The sequence below is a fragment of the Pagrus pagrus genome (assembly GCF_965226575.1).
Source record: "Pagrus pagrus genome assembly, chromosome: 1".
Lineage (NCBI taxonomy): Eukaryota > Metazoa > Chordata > Actinopteri > Spariformes > Sparidae > Pagrus > Pagrus pagrus.
In genome coordinates, this window is record NC_140185.1 from 22,256,313 (window position 1) to 22,274,393 (window position 18,081).

Here is an 18,081-nt window from a genome sequence, read left to right on the forward strand (position 1 = left end):
AGTTTTGGTGTGAAACTGGTTATGAGCTAGGAATGTTTTCTCACTTTGCTTAAGATTCCTTTTCTAACATTTTTTATTTTAAAAAATCAGGCGTATTGAGGTGGCTGGTTTCTATGAGTGAGATCTAGTGGATCAAAATACGTTTTCTGCCACTATATATATATATATATATATATATATATATATGCCTATATATGTTATGATTTGAATTAGACTTGATTGAATTAAGTGGGGCCTTGGTTGTGCTCTATTGAGTAGCATTCTGGTTTGATTCATAATACTGCTCTGGTTTAAACATAACAACATTTTGGAAATGATGTGATCAAAAGTTCATGTTGTGAGAATATCTCACCTGTGTGAAGACTGCTGTTAACTATAAATGAAATTCACTGGGTGCAGTATTTAAATGACCAGTAAGTACTGCTTCTGTGCACCATGAGAAGAAGAAGGAAGTGTAACAGCTTGTAGAAAATGTTGATGAATTGCTTAGGGAAGCATATCTTTAACTAATAAAAATACACACACATATTAATGTGATACAAATTATTTACACAGGCCTCTGCATAAAGCGACGGGGTATTACCATATGGGAGAGTTAAGGAACACCATTTCTCAGCAGAGCAACAGTGCAGCATTTTCCCCACCATAAGCAGTATTAGACATCTCAGGTCGAGGATTTAAAGGTACAGGATCAGTAGAACATATTCTTTATCTGCAGTAGATACATAAATGTTTAACAACACATGAATGCTTTCTGTAGGTGTTCATCAACAGGCAGTTTGGAGCTTTATCTAGGGAAAGAAGTCACTAAAAAACAAAACACTGGTCTCTTGCTTCCCCCTTTGGTGCAATGACTCACTGTCAGGATCTGGATCTGATTGTCCTCCTGCTGGGAAGCCAGCCATCAGTCCCCGCTGAGCCACAATCCGACAACAGCAACCACCATTAGAGCACAACAGCTACATTACTGTTAAACAATCAGAGTAACAAGAAGGGGTGGGGCCATTATTTTATAGATTTATAGATTATACATTGGCACTAAAAGGAAAACGTTTAACAAGAAGATACTTGAATGCTGAACGTGATTATATCAGTCTGAGAGAACAAAATGGGAATACAGCTCTTAAATAGCTTTTATGTATTAGTAAGAGGAGTCATGGGGCATTTCGCAAATTAATCCCAAATTGGATACATTTTCTGTGTATTTGTAACAATATAATATAATAGTTCACATTTCCACCTAGAGCATGACATTATTGCATCCATTACTCAGTGTTGTAAAAAAGTACCCAAAAGTCAAACTTGAGTAAAAGTAAAGATATTGTGTTAAAATATTATTGTGGTAAAAATGAAAGTCACTCACTTGAATAGCACTTGAGTACCACTCTTGAAGTATCTGATATTAAATGTACTTAAGTATCAAAAATACAAAGAAGTCAGTAAATTGGACATATTTACATTTTATTGGCCTGGCCGATTATCGGATCTGATTCGAAATTCAGAATTTTTGTGGTTATCGGACTCATTGTTTTTTCTTTGTTTTTTTATCCGATTGGGATAAAAGTTTGAGAATGTGCTGCTTTGGCTCTGATGTGTCATACAGCAGGCAGTAACCAGAAACTAAATACAATATTTGCCTCCAAAATGTAGTGGAGTAGAAGTGTGAAGAAGCAAAAAATTTAAATAATACTTAGGTAAAGTATGAGTACCTCAAAATCGTTCTTAAGTACAGTAGTTGAGTAAATTTACTTTGTTATATTTCATCTCTGCCATTAATCATCATATTACACAATTTGGCTACACAGACACATTGGGAAAGGCCTCCAGTGCTCTTTCCATGTTGGTTCTCTCAGGTTCTTATGAGACCTCCTCATTCTGTTATGTTTTCTCTGCAGGTCTAACCTAATGGGAACTAAGTTCACTGTATACGACAGCGGTCTGAACCCTATGAAGAGCACCACCAGCCTCGAAGCTAGCAACCTGCGCCAAGAGCTAGCAGCCATTTGCTATGTGAGTCAGTCAAAATGCTCCTTAACCCCAAACTCTACTCAGGTTTTTAATATCTTTGAAGACAAACGTTGACAATAATATACATGTGATTACATGTACAGATATAATACCTGATAAGGACTTAAATAGTTTAAAGTAATGTAAAAAAAAAAAAACACTTAACAATGATTATGTTATGATTTAGTATGAGAGGTATATGTGATTTCATTTGCTTTGAAAAAACAATCCAATCAGATATTTATTAAGGAGGATGATCTTATCATTTATTACAGTCAGAGGTAACTTTTAATGGTCCACCGTAACATAACATTTGTTAATTTATGGGGTATAACTCTTCAGATCAATAAATATAAATTTGTCTCCTGGTGTAATAAAAATGTTGTGCATTTTATTTGATGTAGTTTCAGATGAAAAGTGACATAATTGATATTTAAGATAATGTAAATCCCTCATTCTGTATGTAATTCAAGAGACGGTACAGTTTATCTTCTTTTCACTCTAGGAAACCAATGTCTTAGGATTCAAAGGACCTCGCAAAATGAGCGTCATCATTCCTGGAATGAACATGGATCACGAGAGAGTGTCCATTCGCCCACGTAATGTATGTGTTCCCTTACTTCTTAATAGACACACCTGTGCTAACTGATTCAACTTCTAATATAATTGTTCTGATGTCTGTGATGTCCTCGTCAAAACTCTATTCCTCTTCATTACAGGACCATGAGTCACTGCTGGCCAGGTGGCAGAACAAGAGCACAGAGAGCGTGATCGAACTTCACAACAAGACGCCTGTGTGGAATGATGACACACAATCCTACGTGCTGAACTTCCACGGCAGAGTCACTCAGGCCTCCGTCAAGAATTTCCAAATCATTCACGACAATGACCGTGAGTCCCAAACCTCTAAACAGTATTGGTGTTTTGTATATTTGCCCAGTTATTGTTATAAATGACAGAAATGATAATACACAAAAAGTTGGCCTCATGCTAAAATGACAGACAAGGTTGTGACAACTAGTATTTTTTTTTTCAAGCAGTGAGAATAAAAGTCAAGTCAATTTTATTTATATAATGCCAATTTGCAACAAAGTTGTTTCTGTGGTATTATTTTAAGCAGACTGTGTTTGTCTATTGTTGTGACTTAGATGAAGATCAGAACACCTTTTTATGACCAATTTATGCAGAAATCCAAGTAATTCCAAAGGGTTCACATACTTTTTCTTGCAACTGTATGTTGCGAATTGGCAATATATAAATAAAATTGACATGACTTTGATTCTCACTGGTTAAATGGATGCCTACCAGCCAATCAGAAACAGTTTTTTCTATGGTCATAGTATTTGTGCTAAAATGCATTCACTAATATGCACTCTCTAAAACACTACAGTGAAGTAACTCTGAAGAAGGCACACTGTAGGTTTTTAATGAGATGCTATTTGCCAGAGTTCTCTGTGTTTCAACAATACGGTAACCCACAGTTCTCAATACTAAATAAATTGGATATTACGAAATGCATGAATGATATTAATAAGCACAAACAAGCAATATGTTATATAATATAACCATTAAATTATTATATTAAAAAACTCATTATAAACTTTTTTTCATCTTTCGCACAGCAAAATTATTATAAAATGGATGACATTTTGGATAACAGACAGTATAAAGGGAACATCAGGGATGTTTTGGTAATATAGTTAGAGCCTTTACCATTTGTCTACCAGAACAACCCTTTTATTTGATTGTTGAACATCTTCATGTTTATATTAAATATTTTAAAAAGAATGGAAAAGATCTTACTTTTGAATGTACACACAAGAAAAACCAGGGTGAACTTAAGTGCAGGTCTATCAAAATGAGGCTTCACACCACCAAATGTTAAGGCAAGATAAATAAAACAGCATACTAGGAATGAATTATGTGAGGCATTTTAATTAGGTAAGGAGGGGAAAGCTGCAAAATTATCTCAGATTCAATCTTCTCTGCCTGTAGTTATTTGTTATGGATGAATTACTTGTTTCATTAGTTTTTATTCCAAAGTATTGTTTCCAAGCAGCTTATCCAAAATGTGTCTCCTGGCTCCTCTCCTTTGCAGCTGACTACATTGTGATGCAGTTCGGCCGTGTGGCAGAGGATGTCTTCACCATGGACTATAACTACCCAATGTGTGCCCTGCAAGCCTTTGCCATTGCGCTCTCCAGCTTTGACAGCAAGTTGGCCTGTGAATAGATCCCAGCCTGAAGTTCAGTGGAGAACTGGTCCATCTGTCCTCTCAACAAGGGCTGTTAATGTATCTCTAGGGCAGGTTTGAGATATCCAAATTACCCAGTACGTTGGAAGTCCTGCATATCCCAAAATGCTTTATGGGCCTCAAGTTTTGTGTGTATGTGTGTGCATCGGGGGGTGGGACCTCGGGATGGAAGAGAACAAGCACAAAGAGTTATCCACTTTCAAAATCAAATTTGTTTGTTTTGATAACTATAATCATTTTGTACTGTACTGGCATTATAAAAACAAACACTGTTCCTTTATGTAGTAGTTAGAGAAATTTAACATTTCTTTCTCTGTAAATTATAACTAACAATTACACATCTGTAAGTTTTAAAAGTTGGATTTTATGTAATCTGTCACACGAAAAACACAGTGTCACACTCTTGCTCAAGCATGACTACTTCTTATATAGTTACTGAATTAAAACAACATGCACGTCACAATATATTTATTTTGTTATTTATGTATTTATTACATATTAGTTTTGTTTTCTGTTACCATTCGCAACGATTTCAGCAGTATTGGCTCAATGGACCTGCAAGCACATGAATTAGCATCACAGGAAGGAATATGTCTTGTATCCACACGAAAACAATTAGCGACATTGGACATGAACAGGGCAAAGGCATGTTACACTGTGCCATGTAACATATACATTATCGTGTCACAGTGTCATGTATGTGAATGTATAGGATGATGGTGCACTTTACTTTGAAGTCTGTGGTGGATGAGATATAGCTGTACATACTTTATTGTGCCTTTGAAGACTAATTCCAGTGTTATGCTTTGGCCATAAAAATGAGCTGAGCTTGAATTGGTCTTTGCTACTCTTGCTGTCCTCACATGAGATATTTCTCTGTAGCCACTTTGAATTCAGATGTCTGATGCAGAGTTTGTTTAGACTGATTAAGTAGCTGGAATTGCAACACCTCTAGAAGATAATAATCCAAAGTTCACATCACTGGACAACATTTCAGTTATTGTCCAGATATATTTGAATTGCATTAAGGGCCGAAAACACATTACACTAAAAACAAAGGATTTATTTAAATTGTACTGTCAATCATGCCACAGATATAATATCCAAGGCTTTCAGGCTTAAGGTTATGTTCATATCTTCTGATGTCTCCTCCTGGAAAAAACAAACTGAACACAGATTGACTTACTGCCAACAAACACACAGTAACAGTATGAATCTGCTTCAACACGCATATTTCATTTCTTGCTCTTTACATCTTTGATTAATTTTATGCTCCACTGAGGTGGAGTTCGGTACATTCCTCATCTGACTGGTCGTATGTTTCTATATCACGTGGTTTATTGCTGTTCACATTTTTACTCAAAATTTTATTCCTCTTGCTCCTTATGGGGAATTATACTTTCTCAAATATATGACAGTATTTTGTATTTTACGACCTTTAAAAAAATGCTGAATGAAGGCAAAGAACAATCTCTGATACCGCTGTTGTTACTGTGGGTAATGAGGAAATCTTTATCAAATGTGCTATTCTTGTACTCAATTGTGTTCTAACTATTTTAAATTTCTATTTTAAAATTGTTGATACTCTTGCTGTAAAGTCTGCTTTTCATACATGTGTCCAGGAACCAAAGGTTCTGTCACTTTCTGTTTTTAGTGCTCTCGTTGTAATGTACAGTAAATGGTGTACAATTTACTATGGTGGTATAGACACAGTCCTTTGATCATGGAAAAAAAATTAAACTTCAGTAAGTCAAAATATGTGTTTGTTTCTCTCAAAAAGACAAAAAATCCAAGGCTACTGTACCATGCTCATACCTTACCAAACTGCACCATACCATAACATACCATACTATACTATACCATACTGTACCATGTCAAACCATACCATACCAGGCCGTACTGTGCTGTACTGTGCCGTACCATACCAAACCATACAATATTGTACCTTGCTGTATCGTACCATTCCATGCCGTACCATACTCATACCATACCATACCAACCATTACATACCATACCATACTATACTATTCCATACTACACTATACCATACATCAGTACCATACCATGCCATACCATCCTGTACCATTCTATACCATACCATCCCATCCCATCCCATCCCATACCATACCATACCAATTTGTATCATGCACCTTGTTTTGAACCTTACTTGTGGTTCCCAATTGTGCTGGTTAATGTAACATTTAGTAATGCAGAAATCTACTGGCAAGAAACATCAATTTGTTTTGTCAAGTCCTGTGGATTGTTTATACAGGGGAAGGTTAGCATACATGAGGCTTTAAAAATATATACACACTAAATACTAAATTGTTTAGAAGCAGCACTGTCTTTATTGGGTTATTAGTTTTGCGAGTCGTGACCAGAAAGGTGTCTTTGACATTTGCTTGAGTTTTACAGAAGAAGTTTGTGATGTGCATTCATTAAATAGTGCTCTTATAAAAATTAGATGTCAAAAATGTCTTGACTAGAAAGGAAGTAAGGAAAGCAAGGAAAATAAAATGTTCAATTTAATTTTCCTTTCAAATGTCAGAAAAAAAAAATTAAAGTAGACTTTTTCTACAGCTGACATTTTGACTACCAGAAGAAGCACAGGTGCAACTGATTATATTAATTATGGCTTTTCATATTTAGGTGTGCCAAAAAGTCAAGCCAGTGAGGCTCTGGAGCTGGAGTATCTAAATGAATTGCAGCCATTATTGTTGCCGGTTACACCTGTGTGTGACAAGTCAAAATGTCCACAGAGAAAGGTCTCTTGGTCAAAGTGACATGTTGGATGTTTGCTGCAGGAAGACTGAGGCCTGATGTGAATAATTGTGCTGCCTATGCTGACAAACTGTTTCACTAAGTGACAATATTAAACTATTTTCCCCAAACTTTCCTGTAAAGAAACACAGCAAACTGAAATCTAAAATGATTGGCTTTTTGGTTCAATATTGATTGTAGCAATCCTTCTATATCAATTTCTAATTATAATGACAGATTGAGACTGTTCTGTCTGTCATAATGTCATTACAAGTGCAACATTTTCTTTTCTCCAGTAATATTGACACACCTAATTGCCTTTGACCATGGAGCGCACGTGCCTGACTACTGGAGTTAGTCCCTGGCCTCTGCGCTGTGGTGTGTAACTTAATCACATCCACTACTAGAGGCAGAGATACAAAAAGCAGCAAATGACTTAATGTTGGCAGGACACCTGGAGTTGAACTGAGAGCTGTTTTACCACATTCTTCCAATGACATGCTGACATTTACTAGATATACTGACATGAGCTTTGCTCTGCTACCAATTTTCAAAAGACTTCTTCCATCAACGCCTCCACCTGCTGTGCTTCTCTCTGTATGTGTGCACCCTGGAGGGTTTATATTTCTATCATCATTCTTGCCGGGAGTTTATTTGCAATGCTCCCTGGATGTTATTTATCACGTTGCTGTGTATTCTGTTATGCTGCATCACTGCAATAGGGGGCAACCCCAAGAGTAGAACCATATTTAACCACTAGGTGGAGCTAGATATTGCATGAAAGTGTCCGGCACTGCACAGTCAGAATTGAAAGATCAGGGTTTCATGTGATTTGCGCTGTTCAGACTGAAAAAAGATTGGAGTCACATTGCATATGAGCAAAAAAATCTGATTTGGGCCACTTCTGCCCTCAGTCTGAACGTAGACAACAACTTCTTCACATGTGTAAATTGTAAAACAGCCTCTCTGTTCCTGCTGTAAGGCCACATGGCTTCTTTAGAAACTGTAACACATTTTCTTATTCATAAGTCATAACAATAGTGTCATATACAGGTAACCATTCTGGTCCACATTGACAATTGGTCAATTTGGAGACAGTAAAGCCTTTCTTGGTTTAAAAAAACAAACAAATGAGCCGCCACTTTAATATTTCCCTAAATCTTTTTAAAGGCTCTGGACGTCCACACAAGTGCTTTGAATTCACCTGACTGATTGGATTTCTGATCAGGCTGAAGTTGGGTTGGAGCTGTAGAGTAGTAATTGAGGTCACCAATCTTAATTCACCATTAAGAAGGTGAAACTAGAGAGAAAGTGAAATGTGAGATGTCCATCCTGCATATTTTGAACACACTTTACTGGCCTATAAAGAGGTCTATATAGCCAAATAAGTGAAAACACCTGTTTTGGGTGGACAAAGTACAGTTTGTCATTAGTTTAATGTTTCAAATCTGTTTTACTAGAAAAAGGGACATATATATATATACATATATATACAATACTCCTTGAGCCTGATCTTCTGAATTTATTTCATTTTTTCTATGTTTGTATATATGAAATTTAAGATGTAAATACATAAAGAGCCTATACATGAAAATATACATATAAAGTTTCAGGAGCTACAATTTTATTTAGAATAAAATCTTCTCTGTACAGAAGTATTCGAATAGAGTCAACAGATAATATTTTAGATGTTAAAAGTAAAATGGGAATTGGAGGTCAATATGATAATGGAAGCTGACGAGTGGGAAGAGTCTTTAACATCTTGGCAAAATCTGTAAAAAATTTAGTTGGAAGTTGAGAATGAGAGTAGTCGTTTCCAATTATGATTACATTTCTTAGCCTCTCTGACAGAGGATGTGGCTCAGTAGAAGATTTTTCTGACATATTTTGGGACTGTCCTAAATTACAAACGTATTGGGAAAAGGTTAACTCGGAAAAGGAGAAATTTTGGGTCTGGACGGATCATTTGAACCATACCAGTTGATTCAATGCAAATGTATCTGCCAGGGTGTTAGGAACAAATTAATTGTAAATCCTCAGAGTTCTCGTGATACTAGGCCATAAAATGATCACAATGAACTGGCTTAAACCTAAGTGCTCAAAGAAGTGAACTGTAAGGAAAGCATAACACAGACACTGCAACTCCAGAGGGACATTTATTTAGAAAGATGGTCTTCTGTTATATTACACCTCACGAAGTAAGCACACTGTAAATATTCAACTGGAAAATTTGGGGAGAATGTGAAAACATGTAAGTCTTGTCTTTGTCTTTGTACTGCCACCTATTCTCTAAATCTACATTATTTATGTATGTAAAATTGCACTGGCAAGGAACTTTTTTAATAAATGTTCAAAAAACTCATTTCAGGTTATTGGAACAGTCCTTTACGTCTCTCTCCTATTCCTCATCCTCAGCCCACTCATTTCTTTCGGCATGTCTGCTTGGATCCCACCATCACCCTCCACAGGCGCTGACATTAACAAATACTCCTCGCTCTCCTGCTCTGCTTCTTCCTCCGGGTTTGGACCACCCTCACAACTGAACTGCAGGCTCTCTGCCTCCATTACCGGATCATCTTCATCAGCTTCCTCTTCCTCTTCCACCTCTGTGCCCTCGTCCTCTTCCTCCACCTCATCTTCCTTCTCCTCTCCCTCCTCTTCATAATATTCCTCTTTCGGGTAGTGGAACACATCTCTGTGGTCACTAAAGCTTATTTGCTTCTTCCCTCCGATGTAACACCGTAGCTCGTTGCTCACCTCCAAACCGAGTCTCTCCCGCTTTCTTTCCACAGCAGGCTCGGATGAAAGAAGACTGAGCAAGTGCCTTTTCTCTGCTACCCCTTCCTCATCCTCTTCCTCTTCTTCCTCCTCCATCTCTTCCGCTACTTCCTCCACTTCTTCTTCTTTATCCTCCTCTTCCTCCTCCTCTTCCTCCCCATCCTCCACTTCTTCCTCTTCCTCTTCATCCACCTCTCTCACTATGGATAGTTTCCTTGCCCTAACCTCTTCCTCCTCTTGCTCCATCCTCTCTGCCAGGGCCTCGGCAGTGGGCTGCACTTGGGGCTCCTCCAGGATAAAAGAGTTAAATCTTTGTCGTTCCTCATCATCATCATCATCGTCATACACTGGGTATGTCTCCACTGGGTAGCCTGCATTGCAATACAAATAAAAATGTGTTTGATTGATCTGGAGATAAAATCTGCAACAAGTGCAACTTTGGTAAAATCATTCGAAGAGTTTGGAGGTTCAGATTTAGGCATGTACCTTCCCAGTCTGCTCCGTAGGGGACTTGCTCTGCCTCCATCTCTGGGGAGGCTGCCTCGAACCGGCCCTCTTGCATCAGCTGTGTGATCTGTCTGAGCTGTCGGAGTAATTTCTCCTCCTTCTTTGATATTGAAGTTTTACTCTTCCTCCTTTTGCCACTGGGGAGCAACACAGATAGGGAATCAGAGTCAGGCAAGATGGCAATGCAAGGGCACATCACTCTGATTTTTGGATTTGAGTGAGTGGAGGCCCTGATTGGAGATGTTTTTTGTATAATTGAGTTGTGTCTAATAAAAATCAAGTATATGAATTATTTTTTATCTACTTGTTAAAAAGACTTATTTAGCATTAGTATGCCCAAAAGTGACATGATTTGTAACCAACAAACTAGCAACAAGATCATGTTTTCTGTCCTTACACATCAGTTCACTTCACACAACCCGTGCTATTATATGACTTTAGGACTTTTTAAGAAGAGTAGTAGCAGTAGCTGTTAAGTAAAATATGCCAGTGGCCTTTCCACCTCTGAATTTTCCCTTTCATTTTCAGACCCTTCATTTGCATGCCAGGTCTAAGCTGATTTATCCCAATGTGAACTCATTTTTTTCTGTGCTGTGGGCAGTGGAGAGTAGGATGTCAAGAGGAAAATAAGTCTATACCTCCCAGAACCTCGACTTTTTCCAGAGACAATCCTCTCCATCATCCTTTCTGTTTGCAGGAGTTTCTCCTGAAGCCTGGCAAGTTCATGATCGTTCACTACAAGAATGACAAGAGAAAACATATGTAAATAATAACAAATCATACCCAGGCGTGTAAATGTATATGCAGTTGAGACGCATGCATATGTTTTGGGGTGTATGGTTGATACCATAGCAAAAGTGCCATTTACACACCAAACTCCCTTTAAGTTTGGCTATTCTTTTACTGTAGTGCTAATTAATAATTATTTGTTAAGAAAAATATCAAACATATGTATTAGTAATATATTATTATATCAATAGGAACTCTAGGCCTGATAAAACATATTTTTTTGGAATTACACTTGAAGGTACTTACATATCTTGCTCTGTGTGTTGTCCTTGGTTACTGTAGTGTAGTTTCCTGATTTAGTATTCTTCCCCCTACAAGTCAACTGTGCACATAAAAAGTTATTTGAAGAGTTATACAGCATAGCAATGATAATGGATAATTTAGAGGAATCTTCTGTGCATGCGGAGTAGATACACAGTTAGTATTGTCATTTTATAGTATAGTGTAAAGCTGCATGATAACACTTATGGAACCTATGGAATATTAATATAGCCTGCATACCATGCAATAATTACCTTATAGATTATATAGAAGATGTAAAGAAAAATCCCGAAGCCATATATGGGTATGACTTGACCCATCAGGTTGTTTTTTTTGCCACGTGCGATGCCTTTTACTTTGATGCTGATGGCCTCAGCACCATTTGTCATGGAGAAGGAGGTGTCCACACCCCATCCTTCTGGGTCTACTGGTAAAGACAGCTGACGGGTCACAGGAGGGTAGAATCCAGGCCCAACTGGAGGAGGCAAAAAAACCCAAAAACAAACAAAAGCCAGTGAATCAATCAGTAACAATATTTACGACTAATTGGAATTTTAAATATCTCATAGTGATCTCTTCCTCAGCCAGTGGTGGTGGTGGCTTCTTTCTCATGTTAGAAATTAATCAGGAAGTTAATAAGTGTATATGATACTTTCTACATTTTCTACTAAATTATTATTTTTTTCAAGCACTGCAAAGTTTCACAACATTAAACTGATTTCTCATTTAGTTCATTCACCTGTACCAGGTTAATATTTGTGTGTTTTGGATAAAAAAAATCTGGGAAGACACTTTCCCAGAATTTCTACACCAGAAAAACTTATAGTAGCTTGTTGTACAAAATGTGTGTTGAAAGTTTATTTTACTGCATTTCACACCCTGTCAAGATGTTCTTTGAAAACATTACTAGCCTACTCAACATCACAACAACTCGTGTTCAGCAATTCATCACATTTTGGCTTAATAAAAGGAAATGAAAGGGGTCAAATTAAGGGGTCAAATTAAATTATCATAAAAAAGCAAATAGGAAAATAAAAAATAAAATAAAAATAGATCAAGGCATTACATTTGTGATGTCATTTCCACGATTTAATTGGCTAGAAAAAGCAAATGATATTTCCTTGTTAAGTGCTTTTTCGCCGCCCTCAGTGCCTCTCTGGACCAATAATAATATGCTGTCGCTAATGATTGACAGCCAGTTCGGCCAATTACAATCGAGTTCAAACGCAACACCTACGTCGCCGCTCAGCCAGCAGGCCACTACTGCAGTGAAGACGTTTACTGGCGTCACGTTCTTGTTTGGCTAACTGGTCCGCTAAAAAAAGTTACATTTTGTCGTTTAAGTTTGAAATTGCCTTCCAACAAAGAATAATCATCATTATAGCAGGGGAATACACGTTAAACTATCTCACAGAATTATTTAAAAATAGTCAATTATAAGTTATATGTCAAAACGCGCCATCTGTTGGTGGCCAAACGCGCTGTTAGCATGCTGCCATCATCAGCTAACAGGTGTAAACTGAACACCATAGACAACTTTGGATTCAACAGAGGGCAGGAGTAATGAGTCACAAGGTGAGTACTGTGATTGTGATGAACACAGCAAGAAATACCTTAGTGACTGTGTGACATTTAGGAGAAACATGTTTTTATCAATATGTGTAAGACATTTGAGGCCTTTGTTAGCTTGGTTTGATCGTTGATCAACATAATACATGTGGCTATTGATTATTGCTGACTGGCATCAGTTTGTGGTCGTTATTTAGGTTTTATTATCGTTTATTTGTTTTGTCAGAGTAATTAATAAATAACTAATTTTTGAGGATATTTGATAATTGATTATCTTTTTAGTCACTAGACAGTGATAAAATGTATCAAAACTCATAAAATGATGAATATATTCTTCTGTCCAATGTCAAATCTTTACCCAGATGTGAACAAAATTGCATTTCAACATTAGGTGATATAGAAAACATTGTCGCCTGCCCCTCCTTGACAGGGCTACCAATCAGAATAACTTAACCTTCACTGCAAATATTGTGTGGATTCAGAAATCCAAGAAATCTCTCTCTGGGTTTTACTGCAGTATTGTTGTTATAATTGTTTACATAGTACCACAGTGGTGCTTTCCACGAAACACTTTGGTGTTCAAATACAAGGACAGTTATTGGTGAAAGTTCCTCTATTTTTTCAGTCAAGTGACAAATCTCTCCAGGTTTATGTGATACGGGTCCCCAAAATGTGCATTACTCCATGTTAAACTATTACCAGGTTAAGCTCTTAGGAAGAAAAAAACCTTTTCATAAGGAATGGGGAAACATTTTTAAGAAGCAAAGGGTTAATTTATGATTAAGACGTTTATGTTTAAGCAGAAGTACAGAAATTGTCGTGTAAATTTGAGGCAAATGTCCACATCCATCTTTAGATCTGCCAAACTCAACAAATACAGCAGCTGAATCAGTCAGTACTTTGGTGTTAAAGCGTCAAACAATAACAATAACACACAATCCTACAATAGCTTTAAATTCACAACACTGTGTTTAATATAGAAGCTACTTAAAATTTAGTGTAGACTTATTTTAAAAAATTTTAATAAATAGGCATAGACATATTTGAGCATGTGAAAATGTGCATTACATATTATTTAAACTTTAGAACATATACCATACACATAGTATAATTTAGTAAAATGCTTAATATGCGTTGTGTAACATGACGATAAACATATGTGCGCAATGATGGGGCCCAAGGCCGGACACACTCTGTAGGCCTATAGTAACAGCTGGCAACAAGAACAGCACCAGTAACAACAACAACAAAAAAAGACATCGGAGCAGGATGGAGATGGATGGATGGATGGATGATGATCTGATAAGCCGCCTTACCCTCAGGCTGCCCCATCTCCTTTTTCCCTCTGGATAAAAGTATTCTGGGCAGGAAGAGAGAAACACAGAGAACAGAGCATGATATCAGAGTAACCTTCTGGCAAGTTGTTATAGACATTTTGTCTCTGAAAATAACAGCGCTGCTGCGTTTATTTCACTTGAACAGCAAAGCTGGTCTCCACAGATGTCATCTCTCATCTGGTGACGTCCCTGCCCAGATTAGACCAGATTAGACCAGCTGCCTTCAAGTGCTGTTTGAATTATTGACTACAAATCCCCAAAGAGGGAATCAACCGACCTAGGGCATAATAATAATAATAATCATCATCATCATCATAATAATAATAATAATAATAATAATATTTTGGCTGGATTTTTAGAAGCCACATCTTCAGCAACAAAAGCTAACAGATAGATGGGGTTGCCTGCTTAGACACAAAAATCTGAATCAATGCGCCACCTTTACTCTTTGGTAAAGTATGGGACCCAAACACTAAGAAACGGCACATATATTCCCCTGTATTCCTCTGCTTAAGATACTGATCTCTCAGCAAAAATGCAGTTCCCATTTCAGCTCAGATTTTCCATTAGAGCTGCAGTGTTAAAACAATAAATTGTCAACGATTAAATTAATCCCCAACTGGTTTTCATCGTGGGTAATCGAATAAGCTTTGGGTTGTCGACAAAACAAGGCATTTGAGGTCATCTTGTGCTTTGAGAAACACTAATTGGCATTTTTCACCATTTTCTGACATTTTATATACCAAACAACAAATCAAATAATCAAGAAAATAATAAACAATTTAAATAATCGTTAGCTTTAGCAATATTGCTGTTCATTATTAATTTTGTCCTAAACATAACAGGATGGACCAAGGATGTTAGCTTTGTGTTATTGTACCCAGATTTGATGCACATGTTCACATACACAGATCTGGATAAATCAAGGGGTTTTTACCCCAGGAAGCTACACAAGTCCACACGATCAAAACGTTTATCCTCAAAAATTGATTACCCTTTTAAAATTGTTTTCCCATTATTTAGGGTCATTGCAGCAACAAGATGGAGCTGGAAAATGAATCAGAAACCTTGATCATAATCAAGTCATGGATGCTTTTGGCCAGAGACTGGTGAGGAAAAAATACCTGGTATAAGGTAAGGCAGCTCACTGTTTGTCAGGCTGATCTGTGCTGATTGACATATGCAATGTAGGATTCCAGTGTGTGAAGACAGTCGTAATTCAGGTTTGATAAAAGCAAGATAGTGATGGCTTTTATGGAAAATGCAGGAAACAAATACACAAGCAGACGTGAGGCTGTAAGTGTTTCATGTCTGCCAGTCTCCTACTGGATATCATTTCTCATTGGAATAGTCATTGTGTTGTGCCTTAAAGAGATAGTGAAAAAGTTAGGAGTGATACTTTTTTTTCTTTGAAACAGCACGTTTGTCTTCCACTTACTATGTTGTATATTCCTAAAATAGGCCATCATTAACGCTGTATTGAACCCAGGTTTGAGTACACCATCTCTTATTTTGAAACAGCACTTTCTAACATTCAGAGGGTGACATAATTGCAGTAAAGTTTTGTTTTTATTATAAAATGTGCAAGTGTTTTTGTACTGTACATTCTTCTGCAATTAGACAAACAAGCTTTGTGCTGTTTGATTTGTAAAACAACCACCAAAAGTAATTTCACAACATTTATTATTTACATTTTCAAGCAAAGGCCTTGAATACACAACTTGCATTTAAGTATCAGATTTTTACAATGAGCACTTGAAGGCATCACATGACCTACCAACCCTCTTTAGACTCTCTGGTGTGTGTCATACCAAAGAGCAGCAGATGGCAGTGCAGGCTCAGATACAGAGGTATGGCATGTGGATGACAGAAGATCACATACTCAGAGTGCCGACCGTGAAGTAACTGAAGTCTAATTTGTGGTGTCTAATAGATTTGTTTAACATATTTTGAATCTAGCAACTAAGGAGGATTTTCTTTGCTTAGATTTTTCTCTACCCAAATCCCCATGTAGGCTTAAAACCTTTCTAGCTTGATAGAGATAGTAAAGCTCATGTGTTGCTGCAATATTAGTGTACACATTTAGTCAGCTGTAATAAGACATCACTTCACGAACACCATTGGGGCGCCTGTGTAGCTCTCAATATTAGGCACATAATAATTATTATTTTTAATCATAATTTAGATAAAATTAAATTTAATTAAAAACAATGCACTGAGTGTTAATTGAGGACAAACAGTGATAACAGAAAATTAATGGACCACATGACATATATGCGGTCATTAAAAAATAAGGAGGAGGCATTGGCAAAATTTAGCCAGTGTAAGATATGTAAATAAGCTATAAATTCAGTATCATTATATAGAATATATTAAAGATATCATAGCCCTTTTTTTCTGCTGTGATAGTGTGATAAACTATTAATGAGTAAAATGGTAGCTATTTTTTTCAAACCATTGGTGGCATTATTCCTTCATTTATAATAAGCTATTTTAAAGGTGCAGCAGTCTTTTTAGCACTTGAGCTCAAACCAACATGAATTTTTTTATGAATATTTTTTTGAACATTTATATGGCAGAAAAATAGGAAACGCAGCTAAAATGGTGAGATGTTGTGATACTTTTTGCACAAATAGGTTCAGAAAGAAATCTAGGCAAATGATTTTAGAGACTGCTGAAGGCTAAAGAGAAGTGGGGCAACATGAAGGGATACTTGGAGCTGTGTGTAGTTACCTTAGCAGACACAAGTTTTCTGAATGAAACGTGTTGGAATATTTTTGCAAACCTGTGAGTATGTTCTTGTGAGTCCTTGTGATAAGATTAGATTGATCCTGATCTTGGGTTAAAATTCAAATATGTATCTATGTTCTTCTTTGCTTTGTTGCTACCCCCTTGGGGTTGACCTAATTTTTATTTCATTTTTTTATGTCAACAATTCCATCAACATTCATAGCAGCTATAGGTTCTGTCTTTGTTCCAGTTATGACAGGATGTTGATATTGCATAATGTAACATTAACATAACAGTATTTAATGTTAGGATAGTCTTTACAATTTTACAGTCTAGGTTTTATATATGAACAACAACAAGCTAATTTATGCTAGCTTGCACCATTACTACCTTTTATTTGTGCAGTAAATAATGTTGTGTATAGTGTATAGATGGATCATAACAATGTCAAACATTCGTTGAACCAGCTCTAAGATGCAAAGATCTTGACCTTTAATGGACTAATCTCCCTTTCCTTGTTTCTCTCTTTTCTAGATAATGTTTAAATCAGATTGGTTCTATGCATGAAAATAATCCCTTTGTTGAGTTCAGTCAGGTTTAAGGATCATTTACGATGGCACTTAACTTACTTGATGTAAATAGTTACTTGTAATTACTCATTTTTGATCAGTTTTGTTGACCTCAGTACTCAGTGGGTGGTCATGTCAGTTGCTAAGAATAGTACTTAAGGATATAATATTTCACATTTTTACATTAAAATGTCTAATACAACTAGAGCTTGATTATTTATTTTGTTAAGTTGGGTACTTATATTATCCTTAGTGTCTTCAACAGTGTTCAAACCTACAGAAATCCATAGATTTATTCAAGGTATTGGTGCTTTTCATTTAGTCAAAACTTCCAGGAGAGAGTCAGACGAAGGAAGTTGGTTACAGTGTGACAGAACATCAAGTGAGTAAAACTTTAAAACATTAACTTACCTACCCATGAATAGTTCTGCCTGAGTCACACTGATAGATTTTCAGCAATGGTGGTTGTTTAACAATCAAGACAACAATTCCCATGATCCCACTCTACTTACATCTTTTT

At 36.7% G+C, this 18,081-nt stretch overlaps 2 protein-coding genes across 4 annotated transcripts in view; one reads left to right on the forward strand and one right to left on the reverse strand.

Annotated features, from left to right (window-relative positions):
* The window catches only part of tub (TUB bipartite transcription factor), a 55,103-nt gene extending 49,086 nt beyond the window's left edge, over positions 1–6,017 (forward strand). For all 3 annotated transcript variants that reach the window (XM_084349402.1, XM_084349403.1, XM_084349404.1), the window contains exons 9-12: positions 1,896–2,010; positions 2,513–2,611; positions 2,727–2,898; positions 4,106–6,017. In XM_084349402.1, the coding sequence (XP_084205528.1) occupies positions 1,896–2,010; positions 2,513–2,611; positions 2,727–2,898; positions 4,106–4,239 (520 nt within the window). In that variant the 3' untranslated portion in view covers positions 4,240–6,017. The remainder of the gene's footprint in view (positions 1–1,895; positions 2,011–2,512; positions 2,612–2,726; positions 2,899–4,105) is intronic.
* A 3,389-nt stretch (positions 6,018–9,406) lies between these two features.
* ric3a (RIC3 acetylcholine receptor chaperone a) lies at positions 9,407–14,359 on the reverse strand (the record flags this gene model as incomplete). The annotated part of the gene is made up of 6 exons (XM_084373235.1): positions 9,407–10,170; positions 10,286–10,443; positions 10,945–11,041; positions 11,342–11,417; positions 11,611–11,831; positions 14,242–14,359. The coding sequence occupies 6 exons, from the start codon at positions 14,357–14,359 to the stop codon at positions 9,407–9,409; spliced, it is 1,434 nt and encodes a 477-aa protein (XP_084229361.1).
* Positions 14,360–18,081: the final 3,722 nt, after the last annotated feature.